At 39.9% G+C, this 21,320-nt stretch overlaps 1 protein-coding gene across 1 annotated transcript in view; it reads left to right on the top strand.

Annotated features, from left to right (window-relative positions):
• Positions 1 to 18,682, top strand: part of LOC103185109 (transient receptor potential cation channel subfamily A member 1) — a 43,532-nt gene extending 24,850 nt beyond the window's left edge. Inside the window, exons 11-22 of the mRNA XM_007903465.2 lie at positions 403 to 494; positions 592 to 706; positions 2,490 to 2,660; positions 4,848 to 4,918; positions 6,736 to 6,903; positions 8,968 to 9,086; positions 9,878 to 10,076; positions 10,652 to 10,853; positions 11,848 to 11,981; positions 14,438 to 14,598; positions 15,778 to 15,838; positions 18,438 to 18,682. Of these exons, the coding sequence (XP_007901656.2) occupies positions 403 to 494; positions 592 to 706; positions 2,490 to 2,660; positions 4,848 to 4,918; positions 6,736 to 6,903; positions 8,968 to 9,086; positions 9,878 to 10,076; positions 10,652 to 10,853; positions 11,848 to 11,981; positions 14,438 to 14,598; positions 15,778 to 15,838; position 18,438 (1,494 nt within the window). The 3' untranslated portion in view covers positions 18,439 to 18,682. The remainder of the gene's footprint in view (positions 1 to 402; positions 495 to 591; positions 707 to 2,489; positions 2,661 to 4,847; positions 4,919 to 6,735; positions 6,904 to 8,967; positions 9,087 to 9,877; positions 10,077 to 10,651; positions 10,854 to 11,847; positions 11,982 to 14,437; positions 14,599 to 15,777; positions 15,839 to 18,437) is intronic.
• Positions 18,683 to 21,320: the final 2,638 nt, after the last annotated feature.

Here is a 21,320-nt window from a genome sequence, read left to right as displayed (position 1 = left end):
TGCAGTATCACTTAGAATCCTTTACTGAATTCCTTTTGATTTGGTTAATGCAAGTTATTGTTGTTAATGGCAGCAGAAATTCTCCCTTTAAACGTGTGTTTATCAATGATTTACACAATTCACATAATAAAACCTAAGGATAAATTGGTAGTCAAAATATAGTTTTTTCAGAGTTTGTTTTAAAACTCAAGAAAATCTAATTTCATAGGTTTGAGGTTAAAATAGTAATATTTTTTACATTTGATATAGGGTATTTCATGTTGGGAGGACTTCTCAAAACGCTTCACAGGATTTTATTATAAAATATAGTGACTGTGTACTTTGTAGATGATTTCGTTGTCCTTTCATCCATGAACCTGTTACTAAATTGCTCCTCTCTCTCTGCCTCCACTTGTGTTGTAGCTGGAAGTCATTGTTCAGTATCGACAGCTGGACCTCATTATGCATCCAGTGGTGCAGAAATTAATTGAAATTAAATGGAAACACTTTGGAATGTAAGTGTAAGTTTTGGAAGCCAGTTCTATTTTGTATTTGTGGTTTGTTTGCTGCTATTTGAGTGTAAAGATGTTGGATTTCATTGCTTTAATTTAGGCGAGGAGTGACTATCCATCTGACCCTCAATATCCTCTTCATTATCTCATGGACAATTCTGGGGATCGCTTCAACACTGACTGGTATCAATCAACAACGCTACAAACTACCTGAGGTAAGTAGGATAATGTTAGGTTAATGTGAATTCATCAATTTAGAATTCCATCGTACGTAATAGATTAATATTTATATTCAAAGGAAATGTGCTTGAAGTAGATCAGGAATAGGAATTTAGGAGTATATAGGCAGGAAAAGAATAGCATGTTCCATGGGCATAAAAGACAATATTTATAACAGAAATTGCTAATAGCCACTCTGAGCTGCCAAGTATTAGCTCCCGCTGGAAACTGAATCATACTGACTGATGGGAACGCCACTCTAACACAATTTATGTCCAATTACCAGAGTTTCCTGCAGGTTGGTGTCATGCACTTTGGGTGCCGACGAGAGATGCTATTTGCAATTTATGTTAAAAATATTGCATTTTAAATCCCCATCTGGCCAGCCCCAAAGGGATTTTTTTTAAAAAAAGGTTTTCCTTCATTTCTTACACCTTCAATGAACATATTTGGCAAATTGTCTAATCTGCTCTTGAATTTTCTGACATAATCGCCCTCCACTGTCCCTCCGGGTAGTTTGTTCCATATATTCATTGCTCTGTGTAAAGTAGTTGAATTTAAACTATCTGTTCACATTCCCTCTTCTGAGCTTGAGTCTGTGACCTGTCTAGATTTATTCTTAAACATATCAGTCTATACTTAATCCTATAACCTTCAATTCTGTCCCCATCCTTATAAACTCTAGTTCTAACCCCTTCCTTATAACCTTCAGTTCTGGCTCTTCCTACGCCCTCCAGTTTGTCACCATCTTTATAATCTCCAACCTGGCCCTATTCCAGTACTTGCCCCATTCCAATAACCTCCAGTTTTTTTTTAAGGATTTAATCAACACAGCATCATATTATTTTATTGGGAAACCTAAATGAGGATACTGTAACTCCATAGTCCGAACACCACCAAGAATAGAGAGAGTGACATAATAATCCTTGTAATCCTTAACAGTTTGATACAGCGCCTTATCAAATCTTCAAGACGTAAAGTGAATTGACTGTATATTTTGTGGGCGAAACGCAGCAGCCAATTGCGCACAGCAGTGACTCACAAACAGTGGTGAATTCAGTGACCAAATTATTATTGTTTTTTATTGATTTTTTTTAAGGGATTATTACCCCTGGAAAAATGATCGACTAACAACTGCGTTCCTACTTACTGAGTAAACAGAGGAGTGTGGAGTAAGGAAACTTGCCCAACATTTCACCCTGCCTGCGAGGCGAGTTCTCTAACCACTAAACTACAGCAATCGACAGAGTTTTAAAACACATCCTTAGAATCACCAAACCACCTCTTCTTGATTCATGTAACTTTTAAGAGGAATTATATTAATATACAGAGAGGAGAAATATAAAAAGATACGAGGAAAAGGCAGGAGAATGGGACTAAATGAATGCCCTTAGAGCAGGGCATTTTTTAACAAATGAAGTGGTGGGAAACATCACCCGTCGGCAGTCACCAAGGGGTCACCGTTTAGGCAGTGACGCTGTCCTATCTGTAGTGAGTCTTCATCAGACTGGCTAGTATTGTCATGTATCTGGAACATGGCGGCTCAAGATATGTGACGTAACTGTAACACCGACCTATTTCTTATTTTTTAAAATTTTATATTCACTTAATGTTTCTGGATGCAGGATACAAGCGCCCCTTTGAGCTTAGGCCCCACCAGTGAAAATTCCTTAAACAAATGCCCTACTTTAGAGAGTTAACACAGGCACGAAGGACTGAATGGCCTCTTCTCGGCTGTAAATTTTTACAGTTCATTGTTCTTTTGTGCTATGGTTGCAGGACTGGTGGAAGATTCTTGTGGCTCTGGTGGCAGTTGGTCTCACTCTCTATCAGATCACAGATGAATTCATTGAAATCCACGCTTCAAAGAGAAAATTTTCTCAGTGGAAGGAATGGAGAAACCAGGAGATAATGAAGGACCTGAACCTGTGCCACCCAAGATGGCCAGAGGTACAGCAATGTCTGGACAAACACTCTGGAAAAATATACAAGAAAAATAACGAAAATACACTGCAACTTTTCAAAATGTGTTTAAAGTTCAATGTTTCATTTAAATAATGTGTAATGTACCAACATCACAATGGATTTGGAGCATATTGGTTAGAGTAGAGCACTTACCTCACAAGCAAGAGGACCCGGGTTCGATTTCCAAGCAGGACAAAACATTAGACAAGTTTCCTTACTGCACACACCTCTATTTACCTCGGAGTAAGTAGGAACCCAATTGTTAGTCAACTGGCGGATCACTTTCCAGTGTTCACAATTCTTAAAAATATATAAATAAAATAATAACAATTTTGGTCACTCAATCCACGACTGTTTGTGGGACACTGCTGTGTGCAATTAGCTGCCATGTTTCACCCACAAAATACACAGTCAATTCACTTTGCAGTATATTCTGTGAAGTGCTTTGAGACATCTCAAAGATGTGTTAAGGCGCTATATCAAATGCAAGGATTATTATTATTACCATAAACTACCAATAATAGAGTTTTAGGACTTGGGGGATGGGATTAGAATAATGAGTTCTCTGAGTTCAGCCAGTGTCACTTCAGTTAAAGGAAGGAGGCAAATCATAAGGAAGCATTGCCGAGTGTTGTCCACACATGTCCTTACCAGATGAGTACAGTGTATTTGAGAGGCCTAGAAGAAGCAATAGGAAAGAAAATGCAAGGAAAGTGGGGGAAAACACTCTTAAAACTATATGTAGGCTCTTCTAGCACCAAATCCTATCCTGCCTCCTTGATCAAAAGGATAATGAATGTTTCATGTGAGGGAAATATTTGCCTGGATTATTGTCACTGTCATTGTTTGTAACGCAGAGGCAAATCACAGTGTTTCATAATTCTGTCTTTTTGATATGAAATGCTACAAATTTCAGCTCACAGCTATGACGTTGCAGAATTTCATATGCAACTGAAGTGGTAGTGTAAAACAGCTTTTGTCATAGCTTTAGACTGTCATTTTGATAAACAGTTGTACGAGTTCCACTGGTTCATGACCCATCCTCCCTTCAATTTTCTTTTGTTGTCCCAGGAAGTGTAGACGGAATGCCCTTTCAACAACAGCAAGATTCCATTTATAGAGCGCCTTTCCCTTTCAATGGCAAATTAATAATAAATAATAATCCTTGCATTTGATATAGCACTTTTTCACGTCTTCTCGACGTCTCAAAGCGCTTCACAGAGTATACTGTAAAGTGAATTGACCGTATATTTGTGGGCGAAATGCGGCAGCCAATTGCGCACAGCAGTTCCCACAAGCAGTCGTGGATTGAAAATGGCCAATTTATTATTGTTTTGTTTTGGAGGGATTATTATTAGGCGTGTGGAGTCTGGAAAGTTGCCCAATGTTTCGTCCTGCCTGGGATTGAACCAGGTGTCTCGCTTGCAAGGCAAGTGCTCTAACCACTGAGCTATAGGACTCCATTGTATGCATATATGTTGATGCATGTGAAAAAAAAAGGGATTGGCCTGAGGGCTGGGGTAAGATTATTCCCAGAATAGGACACTGCAGTACAGCTTGGGTTCACTACCACAATTCACATTTTCTGTTCTCAATGGTGTCCAATTTGTATGATTTTCTAAAAAAATTGTACTTGACAAATGCTATAGGTACCTGAATATGTCTGAGGCCAACCCTTCAGAACTCAGAACAGCCCGACCTCCATTCTGACTTCCTTAAGGCTGGCTATAAAATGGCCAAAGGAGGTTCCTGTCATCCGGAAAGAGATCAGTGTATGAGTGGAATTCTGGAGAGTTGGCCTCAGGTACATCTGGTTAACTACAGCATTTGCTATTTACAATTCCTTTTTCAACTCTTACAAATTAGATCCCACTGTTGACTGAGGAGAGATGCCAAAAGGAAGCTAAACATTTCGAGCAGAGGGAATGGGGAAGGAAACTTGCTATAAATAACTAATGATAGGAATGGGGATATACACAAAAAATGTCCAAGATTTTTAATTTAATCAATTACAGGGGGTTTAGCAGATGTTTCAGAGGGGCATCCTTTCAACAGCTGCCCATTTTATCATTTCAAAATGCTTCATTTTCTGTGTCGGCTGCTAATGATTTGACCTTTAACATTGGCTTTCGCATCTAACTTGAGAAAATGACAATTTGCCTTTCCTGCTAGGAGAAGACGTATCTAAAGAAGGAGCTTTCTGCACTGGATGATATGCATCCCAACTACTTAAGAGACTTTTGGTAAGCATTTTTAAAAAAAAACATTATTATATCTATACAAGATACTATTTCCTGTGTCGTTGATTGCAGCAACTATTGTCATATAATTCTGTGGTGTGCAGGTGATCAAAGTTCCACATCAATTATCTTTAACATCCATACTGACAGATGTTGTTATCATATATTACCAGTTGCTGGGTTTCGCCCACAAAATACACAATCAAACTGGTTTTCAGTGTATCCTGTGAAGCATTTCGATCCGTCATGATGATGTGGTAAGGCACTATATCAAATATCCAAATTATTAGTATCATTACACACATGACATTACAATTGCTGCACATTTCCCAACCCTCCAGTATACCATCAGCAGCCAAGCTGTCAGTCACTGTGTACCCTCGCCCTCAGCCACATCTCTAGAATTCTTTCCCCCAAACCCCTCCAACTCATCATCCCACTCTGTTTTCAAGCCCCTAATGAAAACCTACCTGTTCAATCTTGCCTTTGGTCAATTCCCTCCGATGCCTTACCCCTACACACCCCAAATTCCAATCTTGCTCAGGTTCCCATTCCAACCTGTGAAACACCGTAAGACATTTCCCTAGGTGAAAAGAGCTATATAAGTGCAAGTTGTTGTTGCTGTGGACAGACAGTCGTTACTTAGAGAGAATTCCAATACAGCAAAACAAACCTGGCCTCAACCAACATATGGAGTGTACTTTACAAAATGTAAACAGCACCAATTCTAGTAAAGCAGAAGATCTGCTGATCACTATCCAGTAACCCAATGGAAAATCTGAGTGAGGACAGATTTTACTTGGTTGTCCTATAAGCGCTCCATGAAGAGCGCCATATAAATGCAAGTTGTTGTTGATGCCCTTCGAATCAGAAATCTGCTGATCTTCAATGTCTGAGTTTACACATTAAAAGTGGCAGCTTGTGTGGTATACCAGAGAGCTAACAGCGTCTATGAAATGCATCTAAGCAGAAGTCAGCATCTTCAGAAGAGGAGGAAGCGAGCACATTAGCAAATACGAACACAGTGAGCGCCAGGCAGTCAGCATGGATAAAGTGCAACATTGGCAGGAACGCTACTTAACTCTTCAACTGCTTCAAAGATATCAAGGACTGGGGAGGATACTACTTCATGTTTAGCTAACTATTATAATATCACCTTCACAAACAAAATTAACTCAATGTCAAGTGAATTCTCACATGCATAGCAAAACTCAGTTCAGAAATAAAGCAGCATAGCATTGGCTGCATTCACTCTAAAAGAACTGTAACATTCTGCAATTGCCTAGATTGCAGTAGGAGCTTTACAACTTTGATCATTGCAATTTTGTTTACACCAAGCTAATGCCCAAATAAATGCCCCTAGTGTTCAATCAGTAACTTAAGTGATATTAGTATGAAGATGGATGACCTCTTTGAAGTGACACATGGGTAAACCCTGTGATGCGCACCTGACATGAAACATGCTTTATCAAATGCAAGGATTATTATTACAAGTGTGAGAACTGCTTGGAGAAGGGATGTTTTCGCGCATTGCTCAAGCCCGCCACCTGCTGTTAGGATGAGGACTGGCACTGATATGAACATTTTAAGTGGAAAATATTACTTTTAGCCCTAACCACCTGCTTTTTCTCAATACCACTTCCTTCTCCAAAAACTGCTTGGTTTGCTGAAGATGAGGGAAGAAGAAAAATCAAGGAACAAATGTAAAATAAAAATTGTCTTGAATAAAATGGATTTTCCACGAGACATATGCAATGTTTCACAAGTTCTTTGATCTTAATATCTGTTTGTTAATAGTCTGACACTTGATTTTTACTCAGGAATTTATTTGACTGGTTGTGTTATCTGCTGATCTTCACTGTGATTGTGACTCACGTGGCTGATTTACTCATGGAGAACCCAAACCTTCACACTTCTCATGTTCGCTTGTTTGCCGTGGCCATCATATTCATCTGGCTTCGACTCATGAAACATGTGCGAGCTATCAGGTTTGCCGCTTGCTTATTCCTACCATCCTACTCCCCCACACAAAATGCATCCAGACCTTTTTTTTTGTCTGCACACTGCAATTCAGATTTGAGGATATTCAAGGCAATGCAAATGCACTTTACTCATCACAAACATCTCAGCAACTCATTCAGTTCATTGAAATATTTAGGTCAGCAATAAGGGTGTGGCTACTTCATGTTTTGATAAAGCACGACAATATCAAATGTAAGGATAGGATTTTAAATGCCTTTTCCTCTCCTGTGCTGTGGACGTTTTCTGGTTGTTGGTTTTGTCTCAGTTTTTGACATTGGTTTTGTGTCAATGACACGTGAATCTGCAAGAGAAGCTCAGGTTGATTCTTCTCTTCCTTTCTCACTATGAGAAACTGCTTCCCTTTGAGACACAATGCAGCAATATGTGCTTGTTTCCACAAAAAAAACAGCAACTACTGACATTTAAAAAGGATGTGAAATCTTTCTGGCCTGGGAAACTGCACCAACGCCCATTGTGATTTTTGATTTTTAGCAGATATGAATGATACTCATTTGAATGAACGGATGACCCTTAAATATGTGTGAGTTTATACATTTGCAAAAAAAGTGTAAGGGCAATACAGTAAGTTGAACAACGTTGCACTGCTGGGGGTGTAGTGGGGCAGCTAGTTGGTTCCGTTCTGAAATAAGTGCATTGACGGTTCTTTAAACTGATTGAAAGTCCCCTCTTCCAGATTACAATCATCTGGAGATTAATACTCCTTTCATATTGCAGTTATTGAGGATTCTGGAGTCCTGAAAAACAGAACCAAGCAATTTCACATGACCTCTGGAGACCATTTTGCTTTAATTGATCTTGGGTGTGTGTGTGGACGTCTTGACACTCATTGTGTGAGCATCATGAAGATGTCACACATGCATAAATTATTAGTTTGTTGTGGGGTTTTGGGGGGTGGGGGGCTGGTTTGGTAGAAGAGTCTGGGATATGCAGCTGTAAGTTGGGTAACTTTGATTTTGTCCTTTTCCACTATTTCACTGCTGTTCTACCTGTCTCCCTATCTCTGTGATCTGCTAACTCCACATCAACCCATCCGCTCCCTCCACTCAGCAGGCTCCGGTTTGCTCCACGTCTCCTGCTCAGGCCGCCCCTAACATCGGCGGTCAGATTTTCAGTCTCTCTGCCCCCTACCCTTTGGAACTACATCCCACAGTCTCTTTGCCTCGCCCCCTCCCTTGCCTCCTTCAAGGACGTCTCAAGCGCCTCCTCTTCATCTGCACCTTCAGTCACCCTCCTACCCCTACCTTCCTTGCCTTCCATCCTCCTGATGCCAACCTCCTGCTTGGGTCCAAACCCCTAGCTGTCTTGCGTCTTCGGACAACAACAAAAACAACTTGCATTTATATAGCGCCCTTCACGCCGGACGGCGTCTCCTGACATGAAAGGAATCCTCCTGACATGAAAGGCACTATACAAACATAATTTGTTATTGTTATTTGACATTTGGAGATCAAAAAAAAACATTCTAATGGTGCTTCATTCATGCATAAACATCTTGACAGAAAAACAACTCCAAGTCAGATCTTGTGAAAGACAAGAAATCTGGCTATAGTACAATACTAGTTTCCTATGGAGATCAGTTTCACATTGAAGTCAAACTAATACCATTAAAGAGTCATAAATATTTCCTTGCATTGGTGGATTGGATATACTACTATTTTATAATTTCAATTGAATTCGTACCACATGAGATCATATCAAAGATTAGCAAACATTTATCTGACAGTAATGTGTGAGGTGCAGAATCTATCTACAAATGGAAAATTGGAAAGTATTCTCAGTACATAACCTTTCAGCCTTTTGAAATGATTTTGGTATTTTCCCATAAACATACAAATAATCAATTTGCCAACATATCTGCAGGACTTCCAAGTGTGTAGATGATTTTACATCAATGTGAGTTTTGTGAAATACTGTTCTTAATACAAAAAGCTGTGTTAGATTCAGATTAATTTTCATTTTAACTTTTTGAATTACCTTATTTTTCTAACAAGGTTATTTTTCTGGCGCAGGTCACTGGGTCCTTTCATTGTAATGCTGGGAAAGATCAGCGTTGATATCTTAAAGTTCCTCTTTCTATATGGAGAGTTTTTCGTCCCTTATGCCTGTGCATTTTGGATCATATTTGGTGGTAAGTTGTGTGCTCACTTACAAGGATTAGTGTATGGGAGTTGCACTTTAGCATTGCAGTAGTATTTTTAGTACATTTAGTAATGTATTAAAGGGTAATGCACTTGTTAGTACATTACTCAAAAGCGTTGAATCATGTATTATTACAGTGTTAGGCAATTCATACACAGGGGTCAACTCGATAGAGAAACCTGCTCTGAAAATTGGAATGTGTTCCACTCCATCGACTTCCACATTCTTTAAGAAAAATGTCCAGTTCGAAATTAATGCAAAATTGAACCACTGTGCAGTGTTATTGACATGACCATATGCCAGGAGTTAGTACCTGATAGGCTTTAAAACCTGGACACTTTTTGCAGATCAGACTCTGTAGACACTCAGTACTCAGTACTGAAGACAAATATATTTTGTTGATGGCGTAAAACAGACATTGGTAGAAAAAGGAATAAAATGGATGGGGGGAATGGAATGGGGACTAAATGCTATTAGGTAAGATAAGTGGTTAAAATCTGTCTGTCAACTGAGCACCTTGGTTGGCTAATTTTCAAGCCCGTGTCCAACTTTTAGGAAACAGCTCCATTGCCTTTCAGTGGTGAGCTAGTGAGAGAGGAAATCATTGTACAGCCTGTTGTCATGCTGTGTGAATTGGATTTTCAGAGGTTGAGAGAAATCAGTCTTCCGAGCTGAAGAAGAAAAGGTTGGCAGTAACCATCGTTCCCAGCTGGTAAATTACAAATAATAATAACAAATCTTTCCAGAAATTTATTGTTCTGTGTTATTTCCTTTCTCCAGGTCTGGTACCAAATATGACCACTGTACCACAGATGCTGTTTACCATCTTCCGTATCACACTGGTTGATGATTATGGCTTTGATGATATGTATGGACAGGACTCGGTGATGGCATATTTTCTCTGTGGGACGTTTCTTGGTCTCTCAAGCATTCTTTGTATCAATCTCCTCATAGCACTCCTTTCAGACACTTTCCAAAGGTGTGTCTTTTAGTATTCCGAGATTCTAGCCCGTGTGAAAGGGCACTATCTAAACGCAAGTTGTTGTTGTAACCTTCGTTTGAGAAAAAAATCAGAGGTAGCATAATCCATCTGAATGCCGACGTGAAAGACACTTTATAAATGCAATTTGTTGTTGTTTTAGTTAAATATACAGTTGAGAATTGTTATAACAGGGTCATTGATATCCATAAAATCCCAACCTCTAGTGAGGTGCAATAGCTGGTTTACTGTGTGCCCACAGGATCCTGCACTAAAACTGGAAAATGGCCGATGTCTGGGTCATCAGATCATATACATATTTGGTGGCCTAATGACCCAGAAGTTGGCTGATTTACCACAAAAACTGGCTGGCACGTGGGAAGCAAATGGGTCCAAAATTCTGGAAAAGCCTGTTTTCTGCAGAATTTTTCAAAATTGTTAAGACCTAATCTAAGACAATGAGGAATTTCGAGCTTTAGATGTGCTGTGTTTAGAGCTTGATAGACTGAACAACCTTGTTTTGCCATGTTTTTTCCTTCAGTGTGATGTGAATTGTTTCTGATTACTGTACCCAGGGTGTATGACAATGCAACTGCAAATGCAGCGATGCAGCAAGCGAGCATCGTGATGCAGATTGAAGAGCATCTAAATCAGAAGGACAAGAATAAATTTTGTGATTTTATTCATGAGTCATGTGCACCTTTAGGGATATTCTTTGACGATGACATGACCACTGATCAAGAGGCAGATCTCAAAAAAGTCACCATCCAAATAAAGGTAATGAGAATTTTCTGATGGATCATAATAATAATAATTTTTATTTAAAATTAAAATTTGTGAATTCTGGTAATCTGAAATCAAAATAGGCCGTGCTGGTAATTGCATTGAGTTGCTCAAAACCTTGAAAGAGAAAGATATGACCAGGCAGAAGAACTCTGTATTCTAGGCCTGACAACAGAGGCAGGGTGCTGGTGGCTGAACCAGCTTCAAGCTTGCACAGTACCACAGAAACATTTAAAAATGCAAAATTTACAGCACGTTGTACCTGTGCTGGCCCTCCACCAGAACTTTCCATTTAGTCCCATTCTCCTGCCGTTTCACCAAACCCTTTTATATTTCTCATTTTCAGATAATTATCTAATTCCCGCTTTAAAGCTATTTCAACCACAGGTGGAGGAATGTCATTTCACACACCAACAACCAGCTATGCGTAAAAAAAAAATCTATAACATCTTCCTTTGCTTTTTTACCTTACATCTGGCCTTTGTTACTAACACACCAACCAATGGGAATAATTTCTCCCACGTTTATTTTGCCAAAACCCCACAATAATTTNAAAAAAACTCTTATCAGGTCTCCTCTCAACCTTCTCTGTTCTAGGGAAAACAGCTCCAATTTCTCCAGACTTATAAACTCATAAGTTTTTTTTAAAAAAAGCTTTCATCCCTGGTACTGTATTATCTCTGGTCATGTTACATAAAGTTTGTTCACGTGCAGGAAACAGAAAGTACCCCCAATGACAACAGAATGACCCAGAAGTCAGCTATTTTAGCAGGCAGGCAGGAGCAGCTATATGTGCGCACAGTGAGTGTAGTCCACACTATAGCTGCATTATAACCAGATTTGTGCTGTAAAGGAGCACCTTATAATGGTCTGTTCTACAGTAGGATATAGTTGTGACAATGTGATGATATCTGCAGCATTTAAAATAAAGTGAATGGCATCCACTAGCTCTTTCAACGGACTGACTGTTAAATATGTCCCTGCTCAGGAGGAATTAGACGATATTGCAGCTGTAATAAAAGGAAAAGAATGGGGAAAAAATGCTTATGCAGCGAGCCCTGGAATTAAGCACTCTGAAAAGATTTCAGGCAACCTCGGTGGCCAAATTCATTCACAAGATCTGTAAGTAGATTTCAAAACATTTGGATGCCATTTGCAATGCACAAAACATTCTTTATAGTTTATGAGTCTCATCAAAGTAATTGTAAGTTATTTGATGTGCAATGCTCTAGTCAAACCATACATGGAATACTGCATTCAGTTCTGGTCGCCGTGACCTTAGAGGGACCGCCTCAAGGCAGGACAGAGCAATGAGGAGGATCCTTGGTGTTAAAGCATGAGCTATGAGCAATGATCAGATTAGTTAAGGACTCCTCAACCTGGAAAAGAGACATCCACAGGTGTGAGATGGGACCTTATAAAGCGGTATAAATTCTAAATGGGAGTGAGACAGTGACAGGAAGGATGGTTGAGACCAGAGCACTAGACTAATTTAAGAAATAGCTTAATGTTGTAAGCCGTATGGTTTTCTTCATTCAAATCTCTCTTGTGACTGAATCATGAAGTGGCTTCACCATAGGAAACAGATGTTGACATAAAGGGGTAAAAATCCCTGAGTTGAGGGTTGTGGATTTCCACATGTTGAATTTCTGATGAAGAATGGGATTGAAAGGTATGACGATATAAATAATTCAAGGTTACCCATGAATATTGCAGCCTGCAAGATTAGATCAGTATTGTGAAGATTTACTCAATTCACCTCTGGTGTTGAAGTGACTCTTTCCTAAGGAGAATAAAGCTATTTATGAGTTTGCCTTCTGAGGCAGAGGAAATTTATAAGAATCATTCTTGCATTGATAATAATCTTGTATTTGATATAGCCCCTTATCACGTCTTTGAGATGTCTCAAAACACTTCACAGAATGTACTATAAAGTGAATTGACTGTGTATTTTGTGAGCGAAATGTCAAACAGTTGGTGTTCTGCTTCCAAATACAGAAACCTTCAGTCAAGGGTTGGATCTCCTGTTGCCTCACAGTGTAGTATATCTGGAAAGACTGACACGGGTGCGGATAAGTGACAGCCGGATTTGGGCAAACTAGCACTCTACCGTATTAAACTTAATCTGTATCTGAATGATCTTTTGTAAATTGCAAAGTCCTATACATTAATTCCTTATGTTGTATGGCTATGATTGTGAAAGCTCTTACCCCATATCCCAGCAGTCAAAAGTTGAGTATGTGGTAGATGTCAGCCTCTTTGTGTGATTATACAGGAGTCTGGCTGAGTTCTCAGGCAAGTTCTGAAGCCTCTTTCACGCCAGCCGAAAAGGAACCATGCTGGTTGTATTTGGAGTTGGCTCACTTGCAAATCCCAGATTCAGATGAGTCTATGGCATTGCAGTCAAGCTGAAGTATTAGCTTCCCCACACAGACAGACAGACAGACAGACAGACTGACCTCTGTGGGTGTGCATTCAGTGTGAGTGTGGCTCGCCTCATGCTGCAGGTGCTCGCGATGGGTGATTGGTCACAATGATGAGAAAGGTAACAGCGCAGCGTATGATCAGCAGACACAATGGGGACACGGGGAGGGTTAGGGTTATCTGAAGTGGTGAGCAGGTCACTGAATACTGACTGAGTAAGTGCTGGAATCTGAGGTTTCAGGAAGGACTGTAAATGAATATTAATATAAGGCTGCAGGCTCCAATATTACTATTTAAGGTTGAAAACTGGGGGTTGGACACTACAAATTTCAAGGGTTTCTCTTAAAATTTCCTGGGGTGGAATTTTTTTGCTATTCTGAAAATTCGGAAAAAACAATAGGTTAGAGTTACATCATTCAAATATTTTGACCCAACTTTTGTCGACGGAAGGAAAGATTTTAAAAATGCATTTCGCCTCTACTTAAGAGCTCCAAGACACTACTCGTGTGAAAGGCAATATGTAAATGCAAGTTGTTGTTGTACTGAAATTATACACAAACATTCTACATTTCCGGTAAGATTACATTGAATATTATAGCATGGAAAAGGGATTTCAGCCCACTGATCAGTGCTATTCTGCATTTGCAGATCTCAACATTATTGTGAACATATCAGTTTTCTTTTTGAACACCAATTGAGGCCATCTTAACTCCTCTTGGTGAGAGTCTAGTCTAATCCACATATTCGTTTGCTGGGAGAAAACAAATCCTTCAAAGTAAAACAAATTTTACTTGCAAGCTGCAGCAGATTGCTAATAAAATAAAATAAGTGACATTTTGGGAATTTTCTGCTTGCTCCATGAGTTGATCCATTGAGACGAAAATGCAAATGAATATGCACAAACCACGGGAGCCTATGGTTCAGGTGTTGACATCTGCTGCTTTTTGCTCTTTGAGGTTGGCAGTGGAAAAATAATCATTTTTAAGAGCAAATCAGCCTTGAATACAGTTGTGTTAAACATACGGAGACCGAATACTCATACAAAATACAGTTATTACACTATACAGTAAAATACTGGGAAGCACTTTTAGACATTCTACTGACATGAAAGACAGATAGCCAATAAAGTGAATGACCAATTTTATTTTTTCCAGAAGTACCACGCAAAATCTAGCTATGCAACTAGACATTCGTGATCTGAAGCTAAAGATATCAGCTATGGATCAGGAACAAAAAAATTCAGCCTTGAAACTCAGCAGTGAATTGCAGAGAACACATGAGCTGATTAATGAGATTCTGAGGCACATTTCACCAGGTAATAACTTCATATAACAAGAGAAAAAGACTGGCAAGATTATTCATATTATTTATTGGCAGTGATCACTTTGGGTCCCAGTGAATACAAAGGTAAAATGTACAGTATACCATAACGCTTGTTAAGACAAGGAATGCATTAACGAACAACCACAAATTTGTTCCTTAACTGTTGGCATAAAGTCTCTGCGCGTACCTTAATAATGAGCATGTTGGTCCTGGCCTCTGACCCATGCAGTCGCTCCTACAGTTTAGCTCCCAGACAACAAGTAAACCTTCCCTTCCCCCATAGGAAACAACTGGTTTCCTGATATAGATTATGGCAATGCCAGTTGTAATAAAGAATGTAAAAATTTCTCAACCTCAATTCATTTTAAGCATCATCTTGGGCCTGGTTTGCCCTCCACTCTGAGTGGAGCAGACCACTTACCTGAAGAGGAGTCTCACCTGCGGGTGTTCCTTAAACTGTTCCTTAAATAAGAAAAGAAACAAGTTTAAGAACACCGCACATTTAAATGTGTTTCGTAATATATGCTGCTGGAATTGTACAAGAATCAGTTGCATTTGCCATGATAATAATATAATAACAATAATCCTTGCATTTTGATATAGCGCTTTTCACGTCTTATCGACGTCTCAAAGCGCTTTACAGAATAGACTGTAAAGTGAATTGACCATATATTTGTGGGTGAAACGCGGCAGCCAATTGCGCACAGCAGTGTCCCACAAACAGTCATGGATTGAAAATGACCAATTTATTATTGTTTTTGTTTTTTGGAGGGATTATTATTAGGCATGTGGAGTAAGGAAACTTGCCCAAGGTTTCGCCCTGCCTGGAATTGAACCCATGACATATGATGACGTAAAATATGTGCATATTTTGGAAGATCACGTGGTACTTGTGTGAAATGTAAAACAAAAGCAGTCTTCTCCAGTTTTACAGGCACAAAAGTGTTGGGTAGATGAGTTAATCAGAAGAACTCTGAGCCTTCTTTGAAATTAAAAAATATTTAGAAGTTAGACAGATTCGCACGTAATTCCTGACTGTAATTACTGAAATGCTGTACTCTGTCCAGCGCCTTGGGACGTCCTCCCGACTTGAAAGGCGCTATACAAATATAATGTTGTTGTTGTTGTAACCCTACTATCAACGTTGACCTCTACTTTCTATCACCACTAGGTACCACTGGGACATACTCATCTGACCCGCCACATGAAGCTGTCGATATGTCACACCAATGGTGAATAACAATTAGCTCGTGATTTGTATTATAATATGTCTATTTCTTCTGCTTCAGTGTTGAAACTCAATTTTCATGTACATACAGCTCTGTTGATCACGTGCAAAACTTTGTGTTCTACTTCTTATCAGTTTTAAATTAAGCTTGTACAGAAACCTTCTTGCGTTGTTAAATTCAATTTCACTTTGCAATTTCTAGTCTATTTTTAATATCTTTCTTCAGCTATCTGATGCTATTGAACTATCCAAGTGAATAATTTTCTCAATTTGCTTGAAAGAACTTTGATATGTTTCAACATGTTAAGCAGAATATCAAATGCAAGGATTATTATAGGTTTATTATTTCTGTATTCTTGACTCCAAGGTTCATCTTTTGGAAAGTCTTCTTTCTGCATTGATATTTTTCTCATCAGCAGTGACTTTCAATCTATATTGTAAACCTGTTTGGTTTACCCTCTCAGTTATCTCTTGGAATCTCTCAATCAGTCATGTATCACCAACCTACCTTCTCAATTTATCATTGATTTTGAACTAGACTTCTAAGTCATCTAGATCTAAACAGTGTCCAAATGTACTGCATAATAGAACTGACAAGATGGAAGTTAAAAGAGAACAAAGGATATCAGTTGAATTGCCATTCACCAATGTAAAGCAACAATAAATAGGATGCCTGCCTATATTGCCAAACCAATTGAGATAATTTTTCCGGATGTTGTGATCAAGCTATACAATCATTGCTCAGCCCAGGCTGGAGCTGAAGTACTTTGTACAACTGTAACAGAAAGGGACTAAAGGCAGTGCAGAGAAGAGTAATGAGGCTTATCCCCAATATTAGAGAGATAAGGAATGAATAGATAACCTAGGCCTCTTCATCCTCAAATACGATGAGTCTCAAAGGAGACCTTGCAAAGATGTATTAAACCCAGAACAATACTTTCAAATGAGCTAAGGAAGCAGAACAAATGGTCATACATTCAAGATTGTGAAGGAAGTGTTCAGCATAGATGCAAAATATTTATTTAAACATAGGTTAATCAATAGTTGAAGAGAAAAGGTTGAGGCCAGGAAGGTTGAGGCCAGGCCAATGGATTAATTTGAGAAGTAGCCAGTACTGTGGTGAGAAGATTGTAGGGTTTGTATTGGTAAAAGATGAGCCAAAGTGCCTTCTTTTACTCTACCAGGCTTCACACCCCAATCACCTCAGTCAGTTCTTGCCACGCTCCAGTGGCTCCCTGTTGCAAAATGGATAGATTTCAAAATCCTCACTTTCACTGTAAATTCTCTTCACACCCTGGCACCTACTTATCTCTCCGATCTCCTCACACCCCACTCTTCTATCCACTGCCTTTGTGAGCTGGATCAGCTCTTCTGCACATCTCTGATCCTCTCTGCTCCACAACTGAAATCTGTGCTGTCAGCCATTATGCACCAAATATCTGGAACTCCTCCTCAATCCCTCTCCTTCCCCCCTCTTTGTCTGTGCCTTTGACCGTGCCTTTGGTCACTTCCCCTCCCTTTCCAGCTCGACATCAAACCATGCCTCTGTTAAGCGCTCCAAGAGGCTATCCATGTGAAGGGGTCTATATAAATGCAAGTTGTTCTTCTTATTCATCATTCGTGGAGTCCTGTAGCTCAGTGGTTAGAGCACTCGCTTTGCAAGTGAGAGACCTGAGTTCAATTCCAGGCAGGGCGAAACCTTGGGCAAGTTTCCTTACTCCACACTCCTAATAATAATCTCTCCAAAACCAAAAACAATAATAAATTGGTCATTTTCAATCTACGACTGTTTGTGGGACATTGCTGTGCGCAATTGGCTGCCGCGTTCGCCCACAAATATACAGTCAATTCACTTTACAGTGTGTTCTGTGAAGCGCTTTGGGACGTCCTCCCGACGTGAAAAGCGCTATATCAAATGCAAGGATTATTATTATTATTATTATTATATCAAATGCAAGTATTATTATTATTATTATTATTATTATTCAAGCCATTTGTGATATTTTTCCCCATATTTTCCATATAATGTGGCTACATACAGTCAAAAAAAAGTGCTTGTTGGAAAAATGGTCATTTGTTTCATTAGTGTTGTGCCAAATTGGCTGCCGTATTGTCCCACAAAACACATGATCATTCCACTTTACAGTACATCATGTGAAATGTTTTGGGACATCCTACAGATGTGAAAGGCACTGTACCAAATGAAAGTATTATTAATAATAAAATGGTAGCTTAAATTGTGACTTTCACTGAAAAATGCACCTTGGGATGTAAAATCCTCATTGTGAGAGTTACTATTATTTTTAAGCAGTTTGTGAATAGTTAAACTAAACATTTACTAAAATCCAAGTGATAGCATTCATAAAGGTGTGGAGGTATCATTTTAGTATCAATTCATCCTAACAATGATCTTTGCACTTTCATGTCTGGAGGATCTCTCAGAGCACTTAACAGGATTTATTGTAAAGTGCAGTTCCTGTGTATTTGTAGACAAACTTATTAATTACTTATTAGTAATTCACTTATTACTAGATTATACTCTATTGTACTTACAAAAATGCGTGTTTTTTGTATGGCTTACTGTGTTTTCTGCCTCTACTTAGATTGTTCGGCAAATAGGCAATTATTTGCCTCCAGATATACGACAATCAGCACAAAGTGAGTTTCCTTTGTGGACAGAACCAAATTGAGAAACCCCATCAGAACACGATAGCCTCTGAAGAAATATCAACACAAACATATTCTTTTTACCCAAAGTGTACTTTATTTGTAAAGGATGGTTGCAAAGATTGACATCTACTGATAGAATTCTTGGAGACTGAAGTCTAACTGTTAGAAAAACAAAACTGTTTTTGTTTATTGTATGACTAATAAAATTAGCTGTTTGTTGGACATTTACTGCATTTGCCCACAAAATACAGTCATATCACTTTATAGTATATCCTGTGAAGTGCTTTGAGACATTCTCTTGCCGTGAAAGATGCTGCATCAGGTGTAAGGATTATTACTATTATTTTAGCATAAAGAATGGATACTCAAATTATGTCTGTGCTCATTTATAAACATCATCTCCTGGTGTTTAGTGAGTGTTTAATTTAATTATTAACAAACTGCACAAAAATAATTGTAAACGTCAAATTCCAATTTCCAGAGATTGGGGTGGAGGGTTGGGGAGGGGGGTGTGGGTGGAGCTTAAGTTTTTACTCAGGTGTTCGGCCAAAATAATAAAACTCATAACGAATATACTTTTCAAGTCTGTCAGCACATTAAAATGAGGGATTTCTACTGGATTGTATTTTGGCAATATCTCATTGCACTGTTTTTCTCCACAATGTCTCATTGTAATTGTTTTCTGAAACCACCACACCTCCCCCAGCTTCATGAAGCAGGTAATAACCACAAGTTAGGATTGTTTTACTGCATGCTATTGAAATGATAATGCACCAGAATAAATGTCACAGCTGCATATTTCAGGTGTCAGTTCCCTCACTACGACTTGCCTGGCCAACAATTCCCCAGATAAAAAAATGTCATTCACTTCATGGCTATTTGTGGGACATTGCCCTGTGTAAATTGACTGCTATGTTCACTTACAAAATACACAGTCGATACATTTCACAGTGAATCATCAGGGGTCTGGCTGCCCAGGCCTTAGAGGCAGTGCAGAGGTGAACATCAGGATGATCCCCAGTGTTAGAGGAATGAGGTACAAAACGATTGGAAACGTGCGAAAAACCGAGGCCCTCCTGATTGGCTCACGTCAGCGCCTCCGCACCTCAGGCGCCGACACCATCAGCATCCAAGGCCGCACTCTCCACCTCTCAAAGCCGGTCAGGAACCTCGGCGTTTTGTTCGACCCTGAGCTGTCCTTTCTCCCTCACATCCGCACCACAACTGGCACCGCCTTCCATCACCTCCGGAACATCGCCAGACTACGGCATTACCTCACCCCTCACGCTGCTGAAACCCTGGTCCACGCCTTTATCATCTCAAGGCTGGACTATGGGAACTCTCTCCTCGTCGGCCTTCCCGCCACCTCCCTCCACAAGCTGCAGGTCATTCAGAACTCTGCAGCTCGTGTACTGTCCCGCACCAGGCTTCGCGACCACATCACTCACACCCTCGCTCGCCTCCACTGGCTCCCCATCCCCCAGAGGATCAAATTAAAGATCCTCATCCTCACCTACAAGGCCATTCACGGCCTCGCTCCCTCCTACCTCTCCAACCTACTATCCCCCTACTTACCTGCCCGTACTCTCCGTTCCTCCGGCTCCGGTCTGCTCCACGTCCCCCGCCCCAACCGCCCTACCATCGGTGGTCGGCCTTCAGCCTCTCAGCCCCGAGGCTCTGGAACTCCATCCCCCAGTGCCTTCGCCGCCTCCTCCCTTTCCTCCTTCAAGGCCGGTCTCAAGACCTTTCTCTTTGACCGAGCCTTCAGCTCCCCTCTCGACTCTCTACCCCCTCCTCGCTCCCTCCCTCCCTTCCCTCACCCTGACCATTTCCCCCCTCCTCGCTCCCTCCTTCCCTCCCCTCACCCTGACCATTTCCCCCCTCCTCGCTCCCTCCCTTCCCTCCCCTCACCCTGACCATTTCCCCCCTGCTCGGGTCATGACCCAACTGTGCAGCGCCTTGGGACGTCCTCCTGACGTGAAAGGCGCTTTATAAATGGAATCTTGTTGTTGTTGTTGTTGTTGTTGAAACGCTCTTCAGTTTGAAGAGAAGATGTCTCAGAGGAAGCTTTTATAGAGGTGTTTAAAATTTTAGATGGGATTGAAATACTAAATACAGAATAATACTTTAGGATGCACCAAGGCAGGAGAACGGGAGGGTTTAGAGTAGCCTAGAGGAATTTCAGGATGGTAATTATTAACTGGAGGAGGTTGTCAGAAAGTGTGTTTGAGACCAGGAAACTGGATTCATTTTTTTAAAAAAAAAGTCAATACTGTGATGGGAGGCTGCTTCTCCCACTTTCCTGTTATCTGACATCTACACAAACAATTATCATGTCCGATGGTAAGTTACATTTTTGAAAAAAACATTCAAGTCTTTGAATGGCACTGTAGCTACTTTTAGACTGCCTCGCAACATGCTGAATTTGTTTACTATAGTTGTAACACTTAATGCGTATATTTGCAAAAATTTGCCATTCCAATTGATACGGTTGTATTGGTGTTTCTTGTTTTGTGCCAAGAAATGGACATTGCGATTTACTGAAATCTTTCATAAGAACTATAAGTGTATATGTTTTGGGTTTAGGTGTCTAACCTTGTTTTCATTCTATGTTCCATTGTTTCTTTTGCAGAGTCAAACAAGTTGCAGAAGTTTTATTTCTTATTGTTAAGGCAGTACTTTCTGCATTGCTGGAGGTGCCATCCTTCAGATGAGACATTAAACCGAACCCCGGTCAGATGGGCATTAAAGGTGGCACTATTCAAAAAGAGAAGGGAGTTTCTTCCAGTATCCGAGCCAACAATCCACCAAATAAA

The sequence above is a fragment of the Callorhinchus milii genome, unplaced genomic scaffold, assembly GCF_018977255.1.
Source record: "Callorhinchus milii isolate IMCB2004 unplaced genomic scaffold, IMCB_Cmil_1.0 Scaffold2, whole genome shotgun sequence".
NCBI classification, from domain to species: domain Eukaryota; kingdom Metazoa; phylum Chordata; class Chondrichthyes; order Chimaeriformes; family Callorhinchidae; genus Callorhinchus; species Callorhinchus milii.
The sequence above is the reverse complement of the archived record's forward strand: the minus strand, read 5'-3'. Positions and strand labels throughout refer to the sequence as shown.